Here is a 23,486-nt window from a genome sequence, read left to right on the forward strand (position 1 = left end):
AAATGAATTGCTAATATTGTTGTTTTCGTTCCTATCTTTATCATCATCATATCTTTTCTTTTGCTGGGGATAGCCACCAGAAGTAGCTGCCATACATATGCCACCCCCACCTTCTAGTTTAAATGCCTACAAACATATTGCATGAATTTCTCAGCCAGAATTCTTTTTCCTCATGGTAAGGTGCACACCATCATTACAATACAGTCTCTTGTTTTTCCATGTATTGCCCCCATCCTCCTATGTACCTAAAGCCTTCTTGATGATACCAGGCTTTGAGCCACCTGTTAAGTTCTCAGTATTTTGTACTCTTTCCTCTCCCTTTCCAAAAGTAGGCAGTATTTCTGAAAAAGATCCAGGCTTTACAAAAGATTTTATCCCTTTCCCCAGCTCCCGAAAATCTTTCTGCACTGCAAGTCAGTTATTGTTGGCTAGGTCATTTGTTCCAAAGTGGATAATAATATCAGAGTTCAAATTCTTTGCTTCTTCCCTAATTATTGTCAGTATTTGTCTGGCATTCCTGGTAGCTCAGGATCCTGGAAGACATTCACTATTTTGAGTTCCTTGTCCTGTGTTCCAAGGTTAATCCTTCTGATGATGGAATCCCCTAGCAACAATAATTTCCTGGTTTGAGCTTTTTTATATGTGCTTTGGAGGTTCTTTACTTCACAAGTTATCTTCATTGGTTCTAGTTCCTCCTCGGGTCTTTTATCTTAAGCATCACAATTCTCTAATGGAGCAAAGGGATTCTTTAGGGGCAACAATTGTGAAGGTGAATGTTTCTGTATCACATGCCGCAGTCTACCTGAGCCTACTGTGATCCATTTATTCCTGGGTTGTTTTATTCTTTAGGGGAGAGGTTGTAAGTGATTATATTTGTGTGGGTTGATTGTAGCTACTTTAATTGCCTCCAATTCCTGCTTAAGTTTACAGAGTTCCTCTTTGGTACTAGCAAGTTGAAGACAGATGGGGCAAGCCTTGAGCCTCCAGATGGTATGCCTGGGAACTAAAGCACCACAATGATTGCACTGAATGAAATTCATCTTGATTGGTTGTAATTGTGATTGACTGAGATTTCTTGATTATCCCAGGACAAGCAGGCAGCATATTCTTAATGCATGGGTGACGTCACCAACGGAGCCCCGGTACGGACCTTTTTAACTAGAAAGTTCTAGTTGGCCGCACCGCGCATGCGCGAGTGCCTTCCCGCCCGACGGAGGAGAGCGTGGTCCCCAGTTTATTCGTTTCCGCGGAGCGAAGAAGACGCATGTGTTTTCAACGGCTGTTGAAAAACTAATTTTTGCCTTCCCGCTCGCGTATTTCTTCACTTTTTTTCCTTTTTTCTTATTGGATTCCCTTTATTTTTGTTTTCAAAAAAAAAAAAATAACAACTCGTCGAGTTTTCTTTATTTTTTCAGGCCGGCCCCGGCGGGGCCTGTTGCCACCATACAGGCCTCCGGGTTCGATTTTGCGGAGGCCATGTTTCCATTCATGCCCCCTCAACCGGGTTTTAAGAAGTGCCAGCGGTGTGCACGCCCGATCTCCCTCACCGACCCACACAATTGGTGCCTCCAGTGCTTGGGTCCAGAGCATTGGGCTGACACCTGCACCCGCTGTGCTACGCTTAAAAAGCGTACTTTGAAAAATCGGCAGATCCAACAAAATATTTTGTTTGGTACCGGATCTGCCATGGAACCAGCTGTGACGTCGATGGCACCACAAAAGTCGGCACCAACGACATCGAAACCACCGGACCCTTCCTCGGGGTCGTTGGGCCCAGGTAAGCCGGCTAAGAAGCCTCCCACTTCCCTTGAGCGCCCTCCTGCCACGGTTGCGACACCGGCCCTCCCGGCACCGCACCGGCCCCGCAAACGCTCCGCTCCGATCTCGGTGAGTGCCTCATCATCGGCCTCCTCATCGCCGGAGCGTAGAGCGGCACCTATGGTACTGAAGAAGAAAAAAGCGGTACCGGTGCCTCCCCTGGATGACCACATCGCGGCCATACTCCAAACACAGTTACAGGAGCAGCTGCAACAACAACTCCAACAACTGTTGCCAGCGTTGCTGGCACCGCACCTTCCGGTACGGGACCAGTCCGAGCCTCACACTGTCCCATCGGTGTCGACCCCCTCGGTACCGATTAATACTTCCATGCCGGTGCTCTTGGCAGAAACACCTGCAGTACATACCCGTGATGCTGCCGACCCTGTCCGGTCCCAGGAACGACATCGGTCTTCCTCACCCGGTACAGCCTCGGTGCGCTCAGGCAAATCTCCTTCAAAGACCCGCCATGCCGAGCCCTCCACACCGATGTCCAAACGTACGCACCCCGACGTTAGGGACCCAGATTTGTGGGAAGACTCCCCTCACGGTACCGAGGAGGACGCTTCGTCAACCGATGAAGAACCCTCCATGACCGACACCGTCTCCAAACCAGAGCAATCCTCTTTCTCCAAATTCCTTAGGGAGATGTCAGCAGCTCTTTCCATTCCCTTAGAGTCTGACTCTAAAAAGTCTCAGGCTTTCCTCGATGCCCTAGACTTTGAGCAACCTCCCAAAGAATTTCTGAAGTTGCCCGTCCACGACATCTTACGGGAAACTTTCTATAAAAACTGGGAAGCTCCCCTAACGATTCCTGGAGCCCCTCGTAAATTGGATAGCTTGTACCAGGTTATTCCAATCCCAGGGTTTGATAAACCTCAATTGCCCCATGAGTCCCTCCTGGTGGAATCTACTTTGAAAAAATCTCAGGGTTCCAGTGTATATGCCTCCACCCCTCCTGGCAGAGAGGGAAAAACCATGGATAAATTTGGTAAGCGCCTTTTCCAAAATGCCATGTTAGCCAATAGAGCCAACAACTACACCTTCCACTTCTCCTTCTACATGAAGCATCTGGTGCAACAGCTCTCCTCCTTACAGAAATATCTTCCTGAACGTAAGGTCCCTCTTTTCCAGCAACATATTTCCAGCCTCCTCCAACTCAGGAAATTCATGGTTCGCTCCATCTACGACTCATTTGAGCTCACCTCTCGCGCATCTGCCCTGGCGGTGGCCATGCGACGTTTGGCATGGCTGAGAGTCTCTGACCTGGACATTAACCACCAGGACCGCCTGGCTGACGCACCTTGTCTGGGTGATGAACTCTTCGGAGAGTCCCTGGACTCAACAACCCAGAAACTCTCAGCACATGAGACCAGGTGGGACACTCTGATTAAACCTAAAAAGAAGACTCCACCTGCTCGCACCTACAGACAGCAGTCTTCCTACCAGCGCAGGTTCTCGGCCAGACCTCTCAACCCGCCTCAACAGCAGCCTCGCCGACCTCGTCAACAGCATCAATCTCAGGCTCGCTCACAGTCTCACCAACCTGCCAAGCCTCTCCCTCCGTCAAAACCATCTCAGCCCTTTTGACTTTTTCCTCCAGGGCATAGCCAGTCTCCCATCATCATTGCCTCTTCCTCAGCCTATCGGAGGTCGCCTCCAAATCTTCCTCAGCCGTTGGGAGGTCATCACATCAGACCAATGGGTCCTCAACATCATTCGCCACGGCTACTCTCTCAACTTCCAGACTCTTCCACTAGACAATCCTCCCGTAGAGTCTGCTTCTCACTCCTTCCAAACCCCCCTCCTCCTGAGGGAGATCCAATCCCTCCTTCTTCTCAATGCCATCGAAGAGGTGCCTCCGGACCAAAGGGGTCAGGGATTCTACTCCCGCTACTTCCTGGTTCCCAAGAAGACAGGAGACCTTCGTTCCATCCTCGATCTCAGGGACCTCAACAAGTGTCTGGTCAAGGAGAAGTTCAGAATGCTCTCCCTGGCCACGCTTTACCCTCTTCTCTCTCAACACGACTGGCTATGTTCCCTGGACCTCAAAGAGGCCTACACTCACATCCCAATCAATCCGACTTCACGTCGCTACCTACGGTTTCAGATACAGCACCGTCACTATCAGTACAAAGTGCTACCTTTTGGCCTCGCTTCATCGCCCAGGGTGTTCACCAAGTGCCTTATTGTGGTGGCGGCCTTCCTCAGGTCTCACAACCTCTAGGTGTTCCCCTACTTGGACGATTGGTTGGTGAAAGCACCTACGTCTCCACTTGTGCTACAAGCCACTCATCACACCATCTCTTTCCTCCATCTCCTGGGGTTCGAGATCAACTACCCCAAGTCGCATCTGCTTCCCACACAGCGACTTCAGTTCATTGGAGCAGTTCTCAACACCACACTATTGAGGGCGTTTCTCCCCTCCGACCATCAACGGACCCTGCTCCACCTCTGTCGTCAGGTGCTCCTTCATCACTCCATTCCTGCCCAACAGATGATGGTCCTCCTGGGCCACATGGCCTTGACGGTCCATGTGCTTCCTCTGGCGCGACTCCACCTCAGGACACCTCAATGGACTCTTGCCAACCAATGGTCACAGACCACGGATCATCTTTCTCATCCCATCTCTGTGACATCGTCTCTTCAGCAATCCCTTCAATGGTGGTTGAACTCCTCAAATCTTTCCAGGGGTCTACTCTTTCATCTACCCCCTCACTCCATGATCATAACCACGGATGCCTCCCCCTATGCGTGGGGAGCTCACCTGGGAGATCTACGCACCCAGGGACTCTGGACCCCGCAGAAGCGTCAACTTCACATCAATTTCCTGGAACTCAGAGCCATGTTCTATGCTCTCAAGGCCTTCCAGCACCTTCTCTGCCCTCAGGTTCTTCTCCTGTGCACAGACAATCAAGTCGCCATGTACTACATAAACAAGCAAGGCGGCACCGGATCTCGCCTCCTTTGTCAGGAGGCTCTCAGCATCTGGACCTGGGCCACAGCCCGCAATCTCTTCCTCAAGGCTGTCTATATCCAGGGCGAACAGAACTCCCTGGCCGACAATCTCAGCCGCATCCTTCAACCTCACGAGTGGACTCTGGACCCTTCCACACTCCACTCCATCTTTGCTCGCTGGGGCACTCCGCAGGTGGACCTCTTTGTAGCACCTCACAACCATCAGCTGCCCCAGTTCTGTTCCAGACTCTTCTCTCCTCATCGTCTGACCCCAGATGCATTCCTGCTCGACTGGACAGATCGGTTCCTCTATGCCTTTCCTCCACTACCTCTAATGTTGCGGACGTTATCCAAACTCCGCAGGGACAGGGCCACCATGATTCTCATCGCTCCTCGGTGGCCTCGCCAACACTGGTTCTCCCTCCTGCTTCAGCTCAGCTCCAGGGAGCCCATTCCTCTTCCTGTGTTTCCTACTCTACTTACTCAGCAACGTCAGTCTCTACTGCATCCCAATCTGTCTTCGCTCCACCTGACAGCTTGGTTTCTCTCGGGCTGACCTCTCTAGAGAATCTGTCTCAGCCTGTCCGTCGCATTTTGGATGCCTCCAGGAAACCGGCCACCCTCCAATGTTACCATCAGAAGTGGACCAGGTTCTTCTCTTGGTGTCTACTGCATCATCACGATCCCACCTCATTAGCGGTGGAAACTGTACTGGACTATTTGCTCTCTCTGTCCGATGCTGGCCTCAAGTCTACCTCAATCAGAGTCCACCTCAGTGCCATCACTGCGTTTCATGAGCCTATCCTCAGAAAACCTCTCACGGCTCATCCACTGGTTTCCCGGTTCATGAGAGGCCTCTTCAATGTCAAACCACCTCTGAAGCCTCCTCCTGTCGTCTGGGACCTGAATGTGGTTTTATCAGCCCTCATGTAACCCCCTTTTGAGCCTCTTGCCACAACTTCGCTCAAACTTCTAACATGGAAGGTGCTTTTCCTCATTGCCATCACCTCTGCCAGGAGGGTTAGTGAGATGCATGCACTGGTCGCCGATCTACCGTTCACTGTTTTTCACCATGACAAGGTGGTTCTGCGTACCCATCCTAAATTCCTTCCCAAGGTGGTCTCGGCTTTTCACCTCAACCAGTCCATTGTGTTGCCTGTCTTTTTCCCTAAACCCCATTCTCATCCTGGGGAACAGGCGTTGCACACGCTGGATTGTAAGCGTGCCCTTGCATACTACCTTGACCGTACCAGGGCTCACCGCTCGTCCCCTCAGCTCTTTCTGACCTTCGATCCTAACCGTCTAGGTCGTCCTGTCTCTAAACGGACGCTTTCCAACTGGCTTGCTGCCTGTATTGCGTTCTGTTATGCTCGGGCTGGTCTCTCACTGGAAGGTGCTGTCACGGCCCACAGGGTCAGAGCTATGGCTGCTTCTGTGGCTTTCCTCCGTTCCACGCCCATCGAGGAAATCTGCAAGGCTGCCACTTGGTCCTCAGTTCACACGTTCACTACTCACTACTGTCTGGATGCCTTCTCTAGACGGGATGGACACTTCGGCCAAGCTGTGTTACAAAATTTATTTTCCTAATGGCCAACCATCCCTCCTCCCTCTCTGTTAGCTTGGAGGTCACCCATACGTTAAGAATATGCTGCCTGCTTGTCCTGGGATAAAGCACAGTTACTTACCGTAACAGGTGTTATCCAGGGACAGCAGGCAGATATTCTTACGTCCCACCCTCCTCCCCGGGTTGGCTTCTTAGCTAGCTTATCTTAACTGGGGACCACGCTCTCCTCCATCGGGCGGGAAGGCACTCGCCCATGCGCGGTGCGGCCAACTAGAACTTTCTAGTTAAAAAGGTCTGTACCGGGGCTCCGTCGGTGACGTCACCCATGCATTAAGAATATCTGCCTGCTGTCCCTGGATAACACCTGTTACGGTAAGTAACTGTGCTTTATTGTGCTGTCTAGTCACTCCCCCCTCCAGGTCTGCAACTTATATATAAAGTCCCAGTGAGTCACCCAAGATCCCTATCAGCAGTTTTATAGGAGGGCCTAACAATTGAGACACTGTGGTACAAATTCTGCAGGAATCTACTTCCCCCCCCCCCCTTTTTTTTAAATTCTAAATAAATATTCCCAATAAATCTAGTTAGCAGCTTCTGTGCTAATAATCTCCTTAAAGCTGCTTTCTGGTCTGACTGACTATTTAAAATAAAATAAACCTTGCCTGCAGTATGAAAGTCAAGAGTTAGTCATAAGATTTTATCCCGTCTAATGACAGAGCTAAGCAGAAAAAGAAAAGGAGTGAAAGCTTGTTTGTTTGGTTTTTTTTGTTTTGGATTTTTTAGGTGGTGGTAGGGGGGCTTGGTTAGAAGACAGAAAAGTTACACCACACTATAGACCAGGGGTGGGCAACTCCGGTCCTCGAGGGCCGGAATCCAGTCAGGTTTTCAGGATTTCCCCAGTGAATATGCATGAGACCTATTTGCATGCACTGCTTTCAATGCATATTCATTGGGGAAATCCTGAAAACCCAACTGGATTCCGGCCCTCGAGGATCGGAGTTGCCCACCTCTGCTTTAGATAAACAGTTCTTAAAGTTAATTCCCAATAATTAAATAAATATTAATAAAGTCTGTGCTCAGGTCTAGAGAAACAATCAACAGTTTTTTAATCTCAAAATTAAATAAATAATCAAGTCTGTGCTCAAGCCCAGAGAACACAGGAGTTTTAAATTCTAAGAATTTAAATATTAGTTGGTGCTCAAATCAAGAGAAAAAATATTTCAGTTAGCAAAAACTTATTTCCAATCAGTTGAGATAATTAAGAATAAAATCAAAGAAACTTAGCAATTTTCCAGATTGGATCCTTACAGAACAGCACCAGTGAACAACAGTGCAGGAAAGCCTGACTGTGATAATCCTGTTAAATTTTTTTAACATTGTTAAACAATTAACATGTTCAGCCCTAGTGTTTAGCTGCATAGAGGAGAATTTTCAAAAGTTACTGTGCCCTTAATGATGGTCGCTAAACCGGTTCCAGCCAGTTTAGCGTGCCAGCAATTTACCAGCTGATTACGAGAATGGCTTTTTCCGAACTTCTTAGCAGTCTCCGACTCTGCCATGCAAATGTAGTACAATGAGGTCATTAATATTAAAATGGAAGTAAAATGGGCTCATCTGTATTTAATGGAGCACTCTGAGCGATTCTCTATCATCGCTGGGTGATTCCCTAATCTTGTGCCACATATGCAGGCAACATTTTCCAACAGGGTCTGAGTTGTCGTAGCCTTACTTTTCCAATCAGTGCCTGAGCGCTGATTGGCTCAAGCACTTTAAGGAAAGTAAGGCTTTACAGATCAGCCCCATCCCCCTGGCAAATAAATTAAAAATAGAAAATGACCCCCAAATTGAAGGGTGGCAGGAGGGATACCCACTCCCTCCCACTGCCGTTGGTTCCTGACATCCCAGGCATGAGGGATGTCCACTCCCTCCTGCCTCAAGTGTTTTCAATACCTCAAGAACTCCCAGCAACATCCCTAGCAGGGGGATTTCCACTCCCTCCCGCCACCAGTGATCTCTGACCCCACCACCGACCCCCCTGGCAGGAGGGATGCACATTTTATCCTGCCACCGGGGTCCCCTCCCATGGTAATGCACCGGGAAGGGGAACCCACCATTTTGAAGAGGCAGACCTGCCGACTGGAGAGAGTATGCAACAAAAAAGCTGACTTCAATAGAAAATAGTCTATAGAGTGTGATCAATTAAATGTATAAAATGCTCAGAGACATGAAACTCTGCTAAACCTCCCTAAAAAAGAATTCACCTTCCAGTCATTGCAACTTCATAAATCCCCTTGGCCCCTTCGTACGTGTTGGATTCTACCAACATGATTAACATCTTAGCTGAGTTGCAAAATGTACCATCTCAGTGCCCTTTATACTAATGTACCTCAATCTGTAGCTGTTGACATTATAGCAGAAGAATTACGGGCACATGAGCTATCTGAAAGTAGAATTTGTTTTTTGATATAGTTGGCACATATAGCCCTTAGCATGAATTATTTTCAGTTTGACATGTCATACTACAAACAAATCAAAGGCACAGCAATGGGGGCCAAGATGTATCCAAATTTGAACAGATTTTTTTGTATGCTTCTGACTTCTGGAAAGATTTTCTAATCTAGAAGCGCTACATAGATGACTTTTTTGCAGGATGGATAGGCACTCCAGCAAATCTTGATTTGTTTTTCAAACGGGTAAATTTATGTGTCCAAATTTTACAGTTCACAATGCATACTGACACACGCCAGGTACCTTTTCTAGACATTAATATCAAACTAGACCATGGACAGTTTAAGACCAGTTTATATCGGAAAAGTACTGACAGGAACAATCTTCTACAATACAGTAGTTTTCACCCCAAACATTTAAGAAATAACATTCCGGTTGGCCAGTTTCTGCGCCTCCGCAGATTGTGTACTTCAGTTCATGAGTATATTGGTAAAGCCAGTGACATGAAACTTAGATTTCAGGAGAGGGGTTATCCCCTTTCAGTGATCCATAAAGCCTACAAAAGAGCTTTATACGCTAATAGATCTCTGCTACTGAACCCTGCTCCTAAACAAGATGAAAAAGCATTGGTTTGTGTACTCCCATATTCTACTTTAGCGTTTCAAATTAAACGTGTCATCAAGCAACACTGGGGCATTATGCAGTTTCATCAGGAATTCCAAGATCCACCCAGATTTGCATTTTCTAAACAACAGAATTTGAAGCAGCGTCTGGCACTCACAGTTTCTTAGATATGATCCAACGATCAGGACTTCAGGAGAATACAACCCTTGTGGACATTGCAGGATGTGTGGACACAGTATCAAATTTTGACATATGCATCTTACTACTGCAAATGTGCATAAAATTGACTGTCCTGCTACAGATTGCAACTCCCAACAAGTAGTGTACGTAATTCAATGCCCATGTAATCTCCATTACGTTGGATGCACCACCCGCTCTATAAATACCAGGATAGGGGAGCATATCAGTAGGATCAGGTAAGGAGTGAAAGAAGCCCCCCTGGTCTCCCACTGGCTCGAGAAACAACATGATTTGGTAGATCTGAAATAGACACAGTTGTTACGATCAGAGGTGGCAATCTGGCACAGACTTTATGGAAGAAAGAACAGAAGTGGATTTACCTTCTTAACACGTTACACCCAAATGGACTTAATAATGAAATAGAATGGGTGGCGTTTCTTTGACTGCGCTTCTTTTTCACCCACTAATGCTCTGTATTTTGTAATCAAGAGGTGATTTAATCAGTTTTTTCTGCAATTTATCCTACCTTAGTTCTACAGGTTTGATTTTTTTTTTTTTACGTATCACGTCCTGACGTGTATAAGGAGTCTCCTCCCCTTGGTCATTCCTTTAAAATAAGCACCAGTTGGCAGCATCTTTCTGGCGGTTGGAACTTTTCAGAACTAACATTTAGATCCAGCAGCGGTATGTATTGCTATAATGCGGTTTCCCTTCCAATGGTTTTGCCTACCAACTGAATTATAATACAGCAGTTAGTGTGAGTAAGAATTCTCACTCCCACATAACTTTATAATTTTTATGTTTATAGATGTGACTGAACATCACGAAGTTTAGAGAATTACTACAATTTACAGCACTAAGCTTTTAGAACACTTGCAATTGGGTCTCCTGAAGCAGAGATCGAAACGGGGCCACATTGAGACCCCTTAAGCCAAATATAAAAGCTAAGTGAATGTTAATATATCTAATGAACGTGGTGATGGCTGTTTTTTGCTAAAAGAAGAGAAGATATCACTCTCAGCATATTTGAAGAACTATAAGAATTTTTGAAAATTTGTTCAAATTGTTCTCAGTGTCTTAGTGTGTGATCATGGATTTATGAAGTTGCAATGACTGGAAGGTGAACTTTTTGGGGGGAGGTTTAGCAGCCTTCCCTTCAGAGTTTCATGTCTCTGAGTATTTTATACATTTAATTGATCACACTCTATAGACTATTTTCTATTGAAGTCGGCCTTTTTGTTGCATTTAAATTCTTTCTGGCTTCCTCTTTTGATAAATTAATAACCCTGACCTACTCATAAGGAAACGGACTGGAGAGAGTAGGCATCCCTCCGGCCGGCCTTTGTCGGTAAGGTAAGGGGGGCATGGGACCCCAGGGGTGGGATGGAATGGGCATCCCACCTGTTGAGGGGGTTCTTCGGGTGTCAGGAATCACCAGCAGTGGGATGGAGTGGGTATCCTTCCTACCAGAAGTGTCACTGAGGAATCTCAGGGTGGCGGGGATCACTGATAGGGGGAGGGGGCATTCCTCTTACCGGGGTTGTACAGGGTATTGGGGGGAATCCAGGTGAGTGTGTTTTTTTGCAGGAGGAGGGACTTTTCATTTCTGCGCTCCGTACTGGTTTATCAGTTGAGCTGACAGGATTTGGGGAGACCTGTGGCTCAGTTGATCGAGGCAGGGAAAGCAGTTTTGATAGAAAGGAGAAACTGTGCTTAGCGATTGCTCTTCTGATCAATTGCTAGGCACAGTTCTTCCCACTCTTTACAACAGTTCTCTGCACAAATAGTGTACATATAATTTGCATTCTATTATACTGAGAATCGCCCATAAAATAAAAGTTGCTCTCAATATGAGCATTATATTGACTCACTGGGTTTTACTAGCGAGTTTTGAGAATCTTACCCTTAGGCCCAGATTCTGTATAGGATGCGGGACGGGCGTCCTATATAGAATCGATCCTACGCCAGAGGAGGTTGTGGCGGAGACTACTGTACTGGGATTCAAACGCAAGTTGGACGCACACCTTCTTGCATATCATATTCAAGTTTCAAGTTTATTATATTGTTTGATTAAACGCTTTTACAATTTCAAAGCGTTTTACATAAATAAAATAGAGTTTAAAATGGACTTACTTATACAATTACTATTCTTCTAAACAAACTGGGAAACAACTTTAGACATGAAGACAACTGATAACAATGGGAAGGTGGGGAGGAAATACAATATTTGTTAAAAGATTACATAAAAGGGAAACACATTGGGGAGATAAGGGGATAGAATGAGAGACCGAAAAAATGTCAAGAAAAATGAGTATTTGTAATCTGTCAATTAAAGGCTTCTTTAAAAAGAAGACATTTAAGGTTCTTTTTAAATATTTTTACATCTTGTTCTAATCTTAAATACAAAGGAAGGGAGTTCCATAACATTGGTGCCGTAACGGAGAAAATTGAAGCACGGCGGGTTCCAATAACTTTTAAAGAGGGGACATTTAAAGTACATTGTGAAGATGATCTGAGAGTTCTAGATGAACTGTATGGAATCAAGAGCCTATCTATGAAAGCCGGAGTATTAGATTTTAATGTCTTAAAGACTAAAAAAGCTATTTTGTAAATAATCCTATAAGATATTGGCAACCAATGAGCACTTTGTAGTAAGGGTGTGATGTGATCAAATTTTTTTGAACCTGAAATAATCTTTATTGCAGTATTTTGAACGAGTTGAAGATGCATTATATCCTTTTGGTAAACCCCTTTTAATAAGGAGTTACAATAATCCAATTTTGAGATAACTAATGAGTGGATCAGTGTATTAAGAGAAAATGAATCAAGAAGGGGAGCAAGTGAACGGATCATTCTTAATCTGTAAAAACAGTTTTTAACCATTGCACTGATATGTTCTCGGAAAGTGAGATTGTTATCTATTATCATATTGAAGGATACGGTAAAGTCGGGTCTCCAAAAAGGAGTACCTAAATGGGCCGCCGCGTGTGCGGAGCACCAGACTAGATGGACCTCGGTCTGATCCGGTGAAGGCGTTTCTTATGTTCTTACACCCACCCAAAATAAACCCAGTTCTGTAACCGACTTTCATGTTACAGAACTGGGTTATTGTAGACATGGCTGCTATACTTATCGCGGCAAGGGATCTCTTCCTGCCACGATAAGTATAACGGCTACGACTGCCAGTCCCCCCCTCTGAACGATCGAGGCATGAGGAAGCCCAACCTAAGGCCCCTCCGATGGCCCATTTACCTAAGGCCCCGCCCCTCCTGTGGGATGGGCAGGAGAGGGGTGGGCCCTCCTCATTTCGACGGAGGATGGCCGGATGGTGGGAAAACCTGTCCGCCCAATGTTCAAAGTGAACCCGAGAGGGGTCCATGGAGGGGAGTTCATTGGGGGAGTCAGGCAGGGGGGATTGGGCCCCCCTCTTGCTGGCATTTTTCGGATGGGGGGTTTGTTGGGGGGGGATCTGGCAGAAGGGATTGGGCACCCTCCTACTGGCGATCTTGGGGGGAAGGGGTTTCATTGGAAGTGTCCGGCAAGAGGGATTGAGCACCCTCCTGCTGGTGATCTTTGGGTTGGGGGGGTGGGGTCTTTGGGCAGGAGGAGTTGGGCTCCCTCCTTCCGCAATCTTTAGGGTGGTGTGGGCCATTTTCGAACAGGAGTGGTTGGGCTCCCTCCTGCTGCGATTTATGGGATGAGGGGGTCGGTTTTGGGCAGGAGGGGATAGGCTTCCTCTTGCTGTGATCTTTGGGGTGGGGGGGTTGGGTCTGGTCTTCGGGGTGGGAGGGTGGGTGGTCTTCGGGCATGAGGGGTTGGGCTATCTCCTGCCGTGATTGTTTGGGGAGGGGGGACTGGTGCCACTGCCGCTATACTTATCGCAGCAGGGAGATCCCTTGCAGCAATAAGTGTAGTGGCTACATCTACTTACAGTGTAGGCCAGAATTTTGCTGTCCTACATTGTATGCGTCTCTTGCTGGCCATGGGAGACATGTACAGTCGCCTAGGTTCGCCTAAGGCTATGCCTAGCCTTAGACAAGCTTAGGCGGTTTTGCGGGCCTACCTAGGGTCCCGGAGGCGCCTTCAATATAGGCAGCCTGCCTCGGGAGCATTTTTTTTTTTTTTAATAAACCTGTGTCTCGATTGGCAGGTTAAACAGCTGTAGGACGCCTACAGTTGCCTACAATCAGGCCTTGGTGTATAGTATTTTTAGAGGATTTTAGATAAGTGTCTTAGCACTGATTTTGTTCCACTCCTCCATTTATTAAATGTGAAATGACAAGGAAAATCTATTTCTTTTCTGACCTATAGTTAACCTTTTGTTTGATCTAGCTGCCAGATGTTTGTCCTATATTTCTACTTCATGTGGGGATGGGGTGAGAATTGGCTAAAGAAATTAATTTTCTGATTATGTCCTTTATAAAAATAGCTAAGATAATTTTAAGAGCTCTTGCTTGTGTGAATTTTATGCAGGTTCCTTGGAGCTTGTTGATGTGTCCTCAGAACTGCCTGGTTTGAAATGGATGCCTGGAGTGATACAGTGGAAGGTAAAAAGATTTCTGTGCAGCTCAGTGACTTCATAATAATGTTTTCAGTGCAATAGTATGCTGAATCTTAGGATATTCTGTCCATTCTCACAAGCATACTACAGAAAGATGTCAATCATAGCTTTTGAAACCTTCTTCTCCCAGGAGACTGCTGCCCCTTCCAGTTTGTCTTTTTGAAGGCGAGCATGAAAGGTGTCTTCCTATCTGTGTGTTTATTTTTTATTTGCACGCCAGTCGCAGTCTTTTTCATGAAATCATAGATCCCTCTTAATAAGGGTCTACTCTGCCTGTGTGGAGAAAAAAAGATTTTAAAATGGTAGCTGGCAGATGTACCTTCAGGGACCTGTTTCAGCCAGCCTGCTGAAGATAGTGGAGCATAGGCTATTTAGGCGCTAATAGCGTTCCTTTAGGCGCTCACGGTGCCAGCTGCATTTCATCTCCCGCTCCCCCCTATTTTGTGAGATGTCTGGAGGGGATTAATGTTCGGTCCATGAAGGTCCGACCAGCATCCCAAAGATCCAAGCAAAATGGCCTCTCCTAGAACATAGTTACTGAAGCAGGCAGAAGCAGTACCAGTTCCCCAGCACATGGTCTGTGAGTAAGACTGTGATAGCCTGTGGGAAAAAATTGGGGTCTTCAAAAGCTGTTTTTAACAGTTTCTATAGCTAGGGCTTTGTTTCCCTCCCTTAAAATCCTGTTTTTTGAGGTTTCTGGTCAGCCCTGAGGTGATTATAGCACTAAAATTCATCAGTGGTGGCCATTGGGAAGAACTACAGCACTATAGCACTTTGGAGTTTTACTTGCTGGCTCCTGTCTGAGCGGCATTCTTATCGGGCATGCAAGCTTGCTCCGCTTTCAACCTCATGTCAGCGCTGGGTCAGTTTAAAGCGCCAGCGCCTAACAGCGTGCTGTCATTTGGCATGCTGTCTAAGGCACATGTCAAAGGCGCACTACTTTGCAAAGTGACTGAGCGAAGTGACTGGTTAAAACTAGATAATATTATCTTTTTTAAGTCATAGCTATTTTGGGTAAGCTATTAATTTTCTCTTCTCTAAGCAATTTTTTCTTCTCTTTTTTAATTGCTACTCATAAGCATGATGGCACTTCTAAATTGTTTGATTATTTTATTTGTTACTTTTTATCTAATTTGTTATAAGAGCTGGATAGTTGACAGTTGGGGTCGAAGCGCCGGTCGGGGCGTGCCTCGACCCCGGGATTCCCCCCCCCGAGGCGGGGGCGGTCCCGAGGTGGCCGCACTGCCGGAGAGCTCCAGGTCTCGGAGTTGTCTTTGTCCAACCCCCGGTTGTTCAAGTCGCCTTCCCGGTCTGGGGCTCTGCTCCGGGAGACCGCGACTTCGAATAGGTCCCCTCCGTTTTCCCGCCGAGTATCGCCTCGGTGTCGGCAGTCCTCGACCCCACCCCGTTCCCTTAGTAGGGCGTCTTGGGGCTCGGGGCAGGGCACTGATAGGCCACCGCATTATTCTCGGGAGGCTTCTCCTTCTTTTTCGGCAGCGCCTCGGTCTCGTTCGACCACCCCTCTCGAGGGCCGGTCGGACAGTTGCCCGTCTTCCTTCACCCGGTTTGTTCAGGACATGGGGAGGTCGCTCCATCTCGAACTCCAGTCCGACTCTAAATACACCAAGGAGTTTTTGGAGGAGATGGACCTCCCTTGTCCTCCTCGGGAGTCTTTGCGGCTCTCTTTGAATCCGGTGCTGTGCCATTCTTTCTTTTGGAATTTGGAGACCCCTTATGCGGTCCCGGCCATTCTGTCCAAAATGGAATCTAGATACCGGACCGTCCCCTGCCCAGGGTTTGAAAAGGCGCAACTTTCCCACCAGTCCCTGCTGGTGGAATCTTCTCTGAAAAAGAGTCATCCCTCCAGGGTCTCAGCGGCGGTCCCACCTGGCCGGGAGGGGAGGACGATGGATAAGTTTGGCAGACGCCTCTACCAAAACTCCATGATGGCTAACCGGGTCTTAAAATTATAATTTTATGTTCACCTCATATCTTAAGGTCCTGGTCAAGTCTTTGCCCGCTTTTCAGGGTGACTTGCCCAACTCCCGCAGCACGAAGTTTGGGTAGCTGGTGGACTCTCTTTTGCAGCTTCGTCTGCACATGTTCCACGCAGCTTACGATGCGTTCGAGCTTTCCTCTCGGGTCTCCGCTTTTGCGGTGGCCATGTGCCGCTTGGCGTGGCTCCGCATTGTCGATATGGACCCCAATCTTCCGGATCACTTGGCCAATCTTCCCTGTTTGGGGAATGAACTCTGACTCGATTGAGGCGGCCACTAAGCGCCTCTCGGAGCATAAGCATTCCGTTGCATCTTTGGTGCGGCCCAAGCCGAAGCCTACTCCTCCTAAGGCTTATCGGCTGTTGCCCCGACGGTACCCGCAGAAGTCTACCTCTGCCTTCTCTCGTCCACCTCCCCGGCGCCAACAGTAGCAGCGGACTCCTCCAAAACCTCAGACCCCAGCTGTGTCTAAGCCCGCGCCATCCTTTTGACTGGCTGAGCAGCAGGGGGCTGGCCCCCGCCGCCTTGACGCTCGCCCATCTTCCTATCGGGAGCCGTCTTCGGGCTTTCTACCACAACTGGGCCCACATTACCTCGGACGCTTGGTCCTCACCGTGGTCAGAGAGGGGTACTCACTTAACTTCCGGGAGTTGCCTTCAGACAGTCCTCCCGTCGTGTCTCTTTCGAATCGGGCGCAGTTTCCCTTGCTCCTTCTGGAGGCTCGGGCACTAATTCACCTTCGAGCGGTGGAGGAAGTTCCCCCTTGTCAGTGGGGACGGGGATTTTACTCCAGGTACTTCCTGGTCCCCAAAAAGACCAGGGACCTACGTCCTATCCTGGACCTCCGGAAGCTGAACAAATTCCTGGTTCGGGAGAAGTTCAGGATGCTTTCGCTCCCTGTTTTGTACCCGTTGCTGGACGAGGGGGACTGGTTGTGTTCCTTCGATCTGAAGGAGGCCTATACTCATGTGCCGATTCATCTGGCTTGTCGCCGATTCCTTCGCTTTCAGGTCGGGGACCTGCATCTGCAGTACAGGGTTCTCCCGTTCGGGCTGGCTTCCTCCCCGCGAGTCTTCACGAAGTGCCTCGTGGTGGTGGTGGCGGCTCTGCGGTCGAGGGGCCTTCAGGTCTTTCCGTACCTCGACGATTAGTTGATCAAAGCCTCAACGGAGGAGGGGGTTATTTCAGCGACCCGTCAAACTATTTCCTTCCTTCAGAGTCGGGTTCGAGGTGAACTTTCCAAAGTCTCAGTTGTGCCCCTCTCAGTCCCTCCAATTTATCGGGGCCGTGCTGGACACGGTTCGCTTCCGGTCATTCCTACCTCCTTCTCAGCAGGCCACGCTCATGCGGCTGAGCCAGCAGGTTTCCCTGCGGGCTTCGGTCTCGGTCAAGCAGATGATGGTCCTCTTGGGGCACATGGCCTCCACCGTGCATGTCACACCATTCGCGCGCCTACATCTGAGGGTACCTCAGTGGACTCTGGCCTCTAAGTGGCGGCAGGGTCGGGATCCCGCTTCTCACCTCATTGTGGTGACTCCCTCCTTGAAACGCTCGCTCCGTTGGTGGTCCAGCTCTTCCAATCTTTCCAGAGGATTGCTCTTTCTCGCTCCGCAGCATCACAAGGTTCTGGAAGCTTCTCGGAAAGCTTCTACTAGGCAATGTTATGCCCAGAAGTGGACTAGATTCACCACGTGGTGTGCTTCGAATCAGGTGGAACCCTTGTCCACTTCTTTATCTTCGGTTCTGGATTATTTACTTCATTTGTCTCGGTCTGGCTTCAAGACCAATTCTGTTCATGTCCGTCATAGTGCAATTGCCACCTTCCATCGGCAGCTTGATGGGAAGTCGTTGTCTGTCCACCCCTTGGTTTCTCGTTTCATGAGGGGTCTCTTGCATGTCCATCCTCCTCTCAAGCCTCCCCCTGTGGTTTGGGATGCCAATGTGGTTCTCGCTCAATTGATGAAACCCCCCTTTGAGCCCATGGATAAAACTCATCTGAAGTTCCTTACTTGGAAGGTGATCTTCCTGCTTGCCCTCACGTCTGCTCGCAGGGTTAGTGAGCTGCAGGCTTTGATTGCGGACCCACCTTTTACTATTTTTCATCATGACAAGGTGGTCCTGCGCACTCATCCCAAGTTCTTACCTAAGGTGGTGTCAGATTTTCACCTTAATCAGTCTATTGTTCTTCCGGTGTTTTTTCCTAAACCCCATTCTCATCCTGGTGAGGTGGCGTTTCATATTCTTGACTGTAAAAGGCGTTGGCGTTCTATCTCCAACGCACCCAGTCTCATCGGAAGGTTCCTCAATTGTTCTTGTCTTTTGATCCTAATCGGTTGGGACGTCCTGTTTCCAAGCGCACCTTGTCCAACTGGTTGGCTGCTTGTATTTCCTTCCGCTACGCTCAGGCTGGTCTCTCACTGCATTGTCGGGTCACGGGACATAAGGTCCGAACAATGGCGGCTTCTGTCACTTTCCTCAGGTCCACGCCAACTGAGGAGATCTGCAAGGCTGCCACTTGGTTTTCGGTTCATACCTTCACCTCTCACTACTGTCTGGATTCTTTGTCCAGGAGCGACGGCCAGTTTGGCCAGTCGGTTTTGCGTAATCTGTTTTCCTAATTTGCCAACTTCTCTATGTCCCTTTTTTGGTTAGCTTGGAGGTCACCCACATGTAGAGAATATGCTGCCTGCTTGTCCTGGGATAAAGCACAGTTACTTACCGTAACAGGTGTTATCCAGGGACAACAGGCAGATATTCTCGCAACCCTCCCATCTCCCCAGGGTTGGCTTCTTTGCTAGCTGTCTGAACTGAAGACCATGAGGAGGGGGTGCGCCCTCTAGTGGAGCAGGAAGGCACACACATGCGTGGTGCAGCACCAGCAAATTTGAAATCTTCATTAAGTTTGCTTGAAAAGCTGTCCGCGTCGGGGCTCCGTGGATAACGTCACCCACATGTAGAGAATATCTGCCTGCTGTCCCTGGATAACACCTGTTACGGTAAGTAACTGTGCTTTATCTCCTACAAACAATCAGGAAAAAGGGAGACAAAAGAAGTCTATATGGCCAAGTCTAAAGCTGTCAAAACAGCAGTCAGAGAGGCCAAACTCCGAATAGAAGAGAATCTAGCAAACAACATTAAGAAAGGGGATAAATCCTTCTTCAGGTATATTAGTGACAGAAAAAGAAACACAGATGGGATAGTACGCCTTAGGAAACCAGACAGGAATTATGTAGAATTGGATTCCGATAAAGCCGAACTACTAAATGAATACTTCTGCTCCGTCTTTACCTGCGAGGTGCCGGGGTCCGGTCCACAGTTGCAGACAAAGAAAAGCTCGGAAGACCCGTTTCAGAATTTCAAGTTTACACCCGGCAGCGTCTACTGTGAACTATCAAGACTCAAAGTGAACAAAGCCATGGGACCAGACAATCTACACCCCATGGTTCTTAGAGAGTTGAGTGATGTCCTGGCGGAACCATTATCCGCGCTCTTCAATCTTTCCCTAAGTACAGGAAAAGTCCCGTTGGACTGGAAAACGGCTAACGTCATTCCACTACACAAAAAGGGATGTAGGACGGAGACTGCGAATTACAGACCAGTGAGTCTCGCATCAATAGTGAGTAAACTTATGGAAACACTAATTAAACATAAATTAGATACGATTCTGAACGAGGAGAATCTATGTGATCCCTATAACATGGATTTACAAAGGGAAGGTCCTGCCAATCCAATCTAATTGGCTTCTTTGACTGGGTAACAAGAAATTGGATATGGGAGAGTCCCTGGACGTCGTTTTCTTGGAATTCAGTAAAGCTTTTGATAGCGTCCCACACCGCAGGTTATTGAGCAAGATGAGTTTGATGGGATTAGAAGAAACATTAACTGCATGGGTCAAAGACTGGCTAAGCGGTCGACTTCAGAGGGTGGTGGTTAACGGTACCCTCTCCGAAACGTCGGATGTGATCAGTGGAGTGCCGCAGGGCTCGGTCTTGGTCCCGATCCTATTTAACATATTTGTTAGGGACTTGACTCGGGGGCTTCAAGGTAAAATAACATTATTTGCCGTTGACGCCAAACTATGCAACATAGTAGGCAAAAGCACATTGTCCGACAGTATGACGCTGGACCTACTCTTACTAGAACATTGGTCCTCAACTTGGCAACCTAGCTTCAATGCTAAAAAGTGTAAGGTCATGCACCTTGACAGCAGAAATCCGTGCAGAACTTACACCCTAAATGGGGAGACCTTAGCTAGGACAGTAGCAGAACGTGATTTAGGAGTGATCATTAGTGAAAACATGAAAACTGCCAATCAAGTGGAGAAAGCTTCATCCAAGGCTAGACAAATGATGGGTTGTATCCGTAGAAGTTTCGTCAGTCGGAAACCCAAAGTCATAATGCCATTGTACAGATCCATGGTAAGACCTCATCTGGAATACTGTGTACAATTCTGGAGGCCACATTACTAAAATGATGTGCTGAGAGCTGAATCGGTTCAGCGAATGGCCACCAGAATGGTCTCAGGACTCAAGGATCTCCGGTATGAGGTAAGGCTGAGTAAATTGCAGCTATACTCACTTGAGGAACGTAGAGAGAGGGGAGACATGATTGAGACGTTCAAATATATCACGGGCCGTATCGAGGTGGAAGATGATATCTTTTTTTTAAAGGACCCATGGCCATAAGAGGGCATCCGCTGAAAATCAGTGGCGGGAAATTTCATGGCGACACCATGAAGTATTTCTTCACTGAAAGGGTGGTTGATCATTGGAATGAACTTCCACTGCAGGTAATTGAGGCCAGCAGCGTGCCAGATTTTAAGAAAAAAATGGAATAGGCATGTGGAATCTCTTAGGGGAAGAGGTTAGGGGAGTGGGTCATTAGAGTGGGCAAACTCGATGGGCCGTGGCCCTTTTCTGCTGTCATTTTCTATGTTTCTGTTATATCCTATTCCTATCCCAGTCCATTACATATGGACCCGTCCTATCAAATTAAAATCATCAATGATCTTGCATCATTTTCTATATGATTATACTGAATTGGGTCTGTTTCAAATTTCCGCAATTCTAATAGACCTTATATTAAAAGAAGCGGTCACTAAAAAATCTTAATTATTCTGTGACATCTGATTTTCCTCATTATCGAAATCTTCATTGTTCATATTTAAATATACAATCTATCAGAAATGAGTCAGCTGGTCAAAGATTGGCTGGAGGAGTCCAATCCTGATTTTGTTTTGTTAACGGAAACGTGGCTAGTTTCAGATAGTGATATTATTATATGTGAATGCCTTCCCCCTGGCTTTAAAATTATATCTTTGTCTAGAACAGTGGTCTCAAAGTCTTGGCCCGGGGGCCACATGCCAGGTATTATTTTGAGGCCTTCGGTATGTTTATCATAATCTCAAAATTAAAATAAGTTTCTTGATCATATGTCTGTTTAGCTATAAATTACAATATTATTGTTAAGACTTAGCCAAAAGGAAAGATTTATAAACTATAAAGAGTTTTACCTCATGCAAAATTGTCATGTCTTTAATAAGACATTAACTTTTTATTTTTTTTCTGAGGCCCTCCGAGTACCTACAAATCCAAAATGTGGCCCTGCAAAGGGTTTGAGTTTGAGACCACTGGTCTAGAAGTAGGGGAAGGGGTGGAGGATTAGCCATCATCCTGAGATATTCTTTTGGCTTAATTATATTAGATTCGAAATCCACTGCAGACTTTGAAATCCTCTCCTGTAAATTATTGAATAATCAATTAGAAGATGCTCTAATAGTCACATTGTTCTATATTCCACCTAGGAAATGGAATGCAAGTTAAGGACGATTTTTTTGAATTCCTTCTTACTAATTCAGTAGCTGGTTCTTATAATTTACTGATAGGTGACATCAATATTCACCTTGAGCAGGTAGAACAGGGAGAAATTAAATACTTACATTACATTACATTAGTGACTTCTATTCCGCCTGTACCTTGCAGTTCAAAGCGGATTACATAAGAAGATGGCTGGACATTTCCAGAAGATTACAAAATGGGTAGGATGTATACTAGAGGCTTTGAGGGGTAGATGGGAAAGATAGTAAGAGGGGAGGGAGACATCGGAGAGGTTGCGGGGGAGGGAGGGAGAGCTCTAAAGATAAAGAGTTAAGAGGACTCTAAAGATTTTTTGAATAGCAGAGTTTTGAGATCTTTTCGAAATGATTTAAAGTCTCTTGTTGCTGTCAGCAGGTTGGAGATAGTGGGGTCAAGTTTCGCTGCCTGCGTCGCTAGGAGAGCGTCATACATCTTCTTGCGCTGAGTTCCCTTGAGTGGTGGGTAGGAGAATGGGGTGTGGGTTCTCCGTAGTCTGGATTGTATGTTGGATTAGGCGGTTGTTTAGGTAGATAGGTGCAGTACCGTTTATTGCTTTGAATAGTAGACAGTAGAATTTAAATTGAACTCGGGCTCTTATTGGTAGCCAGTGGGAGTCTAGGTAGGCATTGGTGATATGGTCAAATTTTCTGAGTGAGTAGATCAGTCTGAGGGCAGTGTTTTGAATGGTCTGTAGTTGTTTTATCAGGTTTGTGGGGCATGGTAGGTAGAGGATATTGCAGTAGTCCAATAGTCCCAAGACAAGGGATTGGACTATGATCCTGTAATGCTCTTTGTCAAAGAATTTTCTTATTTTTCTTAGGTTGCGCATGGTGAAAAATGCTTTTTTGGTAGTTATGTTGATTTGATCCTGCATTGTGCAGCATCTATCTATCGATACTCCAAGGATTTTTAAAGAAGATTGTATGGGGTATTTGGTGACATTTAATTCTAATTCTGTTATGGATGGGGTTTTGTCTTTTTCAAGAAATAGAAATTTTGTTTTGTCCGAGTTTAGCTTTAGTTTGTGGTCTAACATCCATTTTTCTACTGTTTCCAGTGTTGTTTTCAGGTTGCCTGTTGAGGTGGGGTCTTGGGTGTCGAAGGGGAGGAGTATGGTTATGTCATCTGCATAGCTGAATGATGTAACGTTTAGAGTATCTAGAGTGGTACCGAGGGAGGATATGAAGAGGTTGAAGAGCATGGGTGATAATGGTGAGTCCTGTGGTACTCCACAGGGGTTAGACCAGGGGTCTGATTTTAAATCTTTTGATTTTACTCTGTATGATCTTGTTTTGAGGAATCCTTGGAACCAGTTGTATACTCCACCTGAGATTCCTATAGCGTCTAGTATTTGAAGTATTATGGTGTGATATACCAGGTCAAATGCAGCAGAGAGGTCGAGTTGGATTATCAACATACTTCTTCCTTTGCTAAGATACTGTCTAGCTGTATCTAGTAGAGTTGCTAGTAGTGTCTCTGTT

General features: G+C 46.8%; 1 protein-coding gene across 3 annotated transcripts in view; it reads left to right on the plus strand.

The window, feature by feature from the left end:
- Positions 1-23,486, plus strand: part of NSUN2 (NOP2/Sun RNA methyltransferase 2) — a 922,747-nt gene that overhangs the window by 493,613 nt on the left and 405,648 nt on the right. For all 3 annotated transcript variants that reach the window (XM_033929740.1, XM_033929738.1, XM_033929739.1), the window contains exon 10: positions 14,066-14,139. In XM_033929740.1, coding sequence (XP_033785631.1) covers positions 14,066-14,139 — 74 coding nt within the window. The remainder of the gene's footprint in view (positions 1-14,065; positions 14,140-23,486) is intronic.

The sequence above is a fragment of the Geotrypetes seraphini genome, chromosome 2 (genome assembly GCF_902459505.1).
Source record: "Geotrypetes seraphini chromosome 2, aGeoSer1.1, whole genome shotgun sequence".
In the NCBI taxonomy this organism is placed as follows: domain Eukaryota; kingdom Metazoa; phylum Chordata; class Amphibia; order Gymnophiona; family Dermophiidae; genus Geotrypetes; species Geotrypetes seraphini.